This window comes from Penaeus japonicus, unplaced genomic scaffold, assembly GCF_977035675.1.
Source record: "Penaeus japonicus unplaced genomic scaffold, GWHDUDI00000001_assembly GWHDUDI00000008, whole genome shotgun sequence".
Classification (NCBI taxonomy): domain Eukaryota; kingdom Metazoa; phylum Arthropoda; class Malacostraca; order Decapoda; family Penaeidae; genus Penaeus; species Penaeus japonicus.
The window spans coordinates 19,630,809-19,633,308 of record NW_028234410.1 but is presented as its reverse complement, the minus strand read 5'-3'; the positions used below and the strand labels follow the sequence as shown (position 1 = coordinate 19,633,308).

Sequence of the window (2,500 nt, the reverse complement as noted above, 5' to 3'; positions counted from 1 at the left end):
AATAATAAAAAAGATGATGAAAATATTAATGATAATGATGATAATAAGAATAGCAATACTCCAATAGTATTCCAATTTGCTCATGATGTCACTCGGGGATAACTCACCTTTCTATAACCCTTTAATTTTATTGATATTTCTTCTACTTCTTTCATGATAAATTGCACAGAACAGTTAATATACTTATTTAGAAATAATCTACATTACAGTAGAGTGTCTTGTAGAAATAAAAGGATAAAATCAAACTTATTTAATATTTGAACACCCGTGCGCGACCCGGATGTAAGGATGTAAACAAAGAATTTGAATCGCGCCGCGAACGCCAGGCTGACAGATTGCTTCTTAAATCCTCGTAAGTATTCTCTTTTTTTGTATCAGTGGACAAGGTTTGCTCTGTAATAACAAACTAAGTTTATATTTGTTATATTTGGTTGAGTCATTTGAAGTAGTAGATTAAATGCGTAGGTTTTCTTAGTAACGGTAAGTGAATATGGGTGATCATTAGTTTTTTTTTTTTTTTTTTTTTTTTTTACCGTGAACGTAGATATTTTGCGGATAAGTTGCTCGGTTTTTCGGTGTATGTGACCATCTATTGATATAGTTAATGTTACGCAAATTAAAAGATAGTCGGATCTATACCATTGCAAGGAACAGCCAATCATATGCGGGTAAGTTTTAGTTCCAAACAGCCGTATGGTACAAGTTGAACAGCTCATTGAACAGGCAGAACAACAAAATGCTTGACACTTTACAACTGTAGCATTTCAGCACAAATTGAATGTAAATATGTATAAGAAAAAAGATTGACACATAACCGAAAAACTGAGGGATTTGGTGGCTGTAAGAATTTAAAGATGCCTAATATTCTGGCAGCTAGAGGCCACAGCCACTTGATAATGCACCTCAGCGGAGATACACATCACATGATGAAATGGCCTCCACTCTTTGTGCTTCGGCTGTGGTCAACAGATATCTGCCACGAATATTCGCAAATAAGGTTAACAGACTTCCTAGGCAATTTAATGTTTAATAAGAGACCAGTCCAAGCTTGTATCTTGGCAAAATATATGGTAAATTTGGGTAAAGACGCAACCAACCCTTTAGGCACGACACAATATTTTTCTGGTAGTTTTTGTTGTGCTTTGTACAGTTTTGCTACTCATTTCTATTGGAAACCTTTCGCGGAATAAATGGGTTTTATGGTGTTACGTCATAATTAAAGGTACGTCATGCCGAAAGGTTTGTTTTTTCGCTACGGGTGGTTGCGTCTTTATCCAATAATACCAAATATATAAGGTGGAGGTTTGTTGGCCTATGCTATAGTGTGAATATATTAAAAAAATAATTGCCATCTTAACCCTATGACGACGGTGCGTCACACACGTGTGACATAGCTAAATTCTCGATGCCGGGGCGTCATGCCAGTGTGACGATTACAATGCAATATTGCAATCGCCCGGCATAGGGGTTTCCGCGTAGCGCGTGCCCTGTCGGGAAAGGGTTAAGAAAAGGTTGTATCTCTCATGCTACTGAAACTGGTAGCAATGGTTTATTAAGATGTTTACTATTGATTACACCATTTTCTTGACTTGTCAGAAAAATAAATAGATAAATAAAATAATAAATAGATAGATAAAATTATTATCACCCTGTAGAATCGGACAGGTGGAAAGCGTTTTGAGAGGCGTAGTGCGGCAAAAATCTGCCCTGCCACAAATGGGTTAAAGACGCTAGTTTTGTTGATTGCAGGCCTACTATACAGGCTAGATTCTTTACAAATGTCAAGGAGACGTTCAAATACATGTTAAATTGTGTACATATATACATTGGGACAATTTTTTGTATGGATGTTGAGTCATTCGCAAACACTTATCCATAGTGAATATTATTTTTCTTTTGGCCAGACAATGCTGTTTCATAAGCAACTTTCCTGCCTCTCATTATTGATATAGGACAAAGGGGCCAGGAGATTTTTTTTCCACATATTACAAGAAATCCAATCTGGCATGTTACCAGGCTCAGACCCATATGTAATAAGAGGACTCAAAGCAACTGTACTATAGTATATCTACATTCAATATTACTGTTTTAAATGGATATTATATATAAGAAATCCATCAGTGCCAATATCACCTAGAGGCAGAAGCTAGTTTAAACAGAATGAATTAGATATTCATGATTTTCATTGGTTTATGGATATGTCACTCAAGTCTCCTCCATTACTAGATAGTATAATCACTATGCAACATGAACATGGAAATTTCACAGAAAGATAGATGAAAATTTTTTCTTGTATTCTGTAGCAAGCTAGAAATTATTTGTCAGAATCAACAAATAATATATACTGAAATATGCCATTAGGTGATGTGGCCTTGCTGATAGCTTTCTGTCTAACAGTGAATGTGTTTAAGTTTCCAATCCATATATTTATTGTAAGGTCTTCGTAAGTAAGAGTATGCTTTGTTTGTATCTCTCTGAAAAAATACTTAAAGAGAACTGT

At 35.4% G+C, this 2,500-nt stretch overlaps 1 protein-coding gene across 4 annotated transcripts in view; it reads left to right on the top strand.

The window, feature by feature from the left end:
- The first annotated feature begins 228 nt into the window (after nucleotides 1-228).
- The window catches only part of LOC122247402 (uncharacterized), a 5,557-nt gene continuing 3,285 nt past the window's right edge, over nucleotides 229-2,500 (top strand). The window contains exon 1 of one of the 4 annotated variants that reach the window (XM_043006661.2): nucleotides 229-352. Coding sequence is in view for 1 of the 4 variants with exons in the window: in XM_043006660.2 (XP_042862594.1) it covers nucleotides 663-668 (6 nt within the window). In the remaining 3 variants the exon portion in view is untranslated. The other 3 variants (XM_043006662.2, XM_043006660.2, XM_043006663.2) reach the window with 3 other exon arrangements.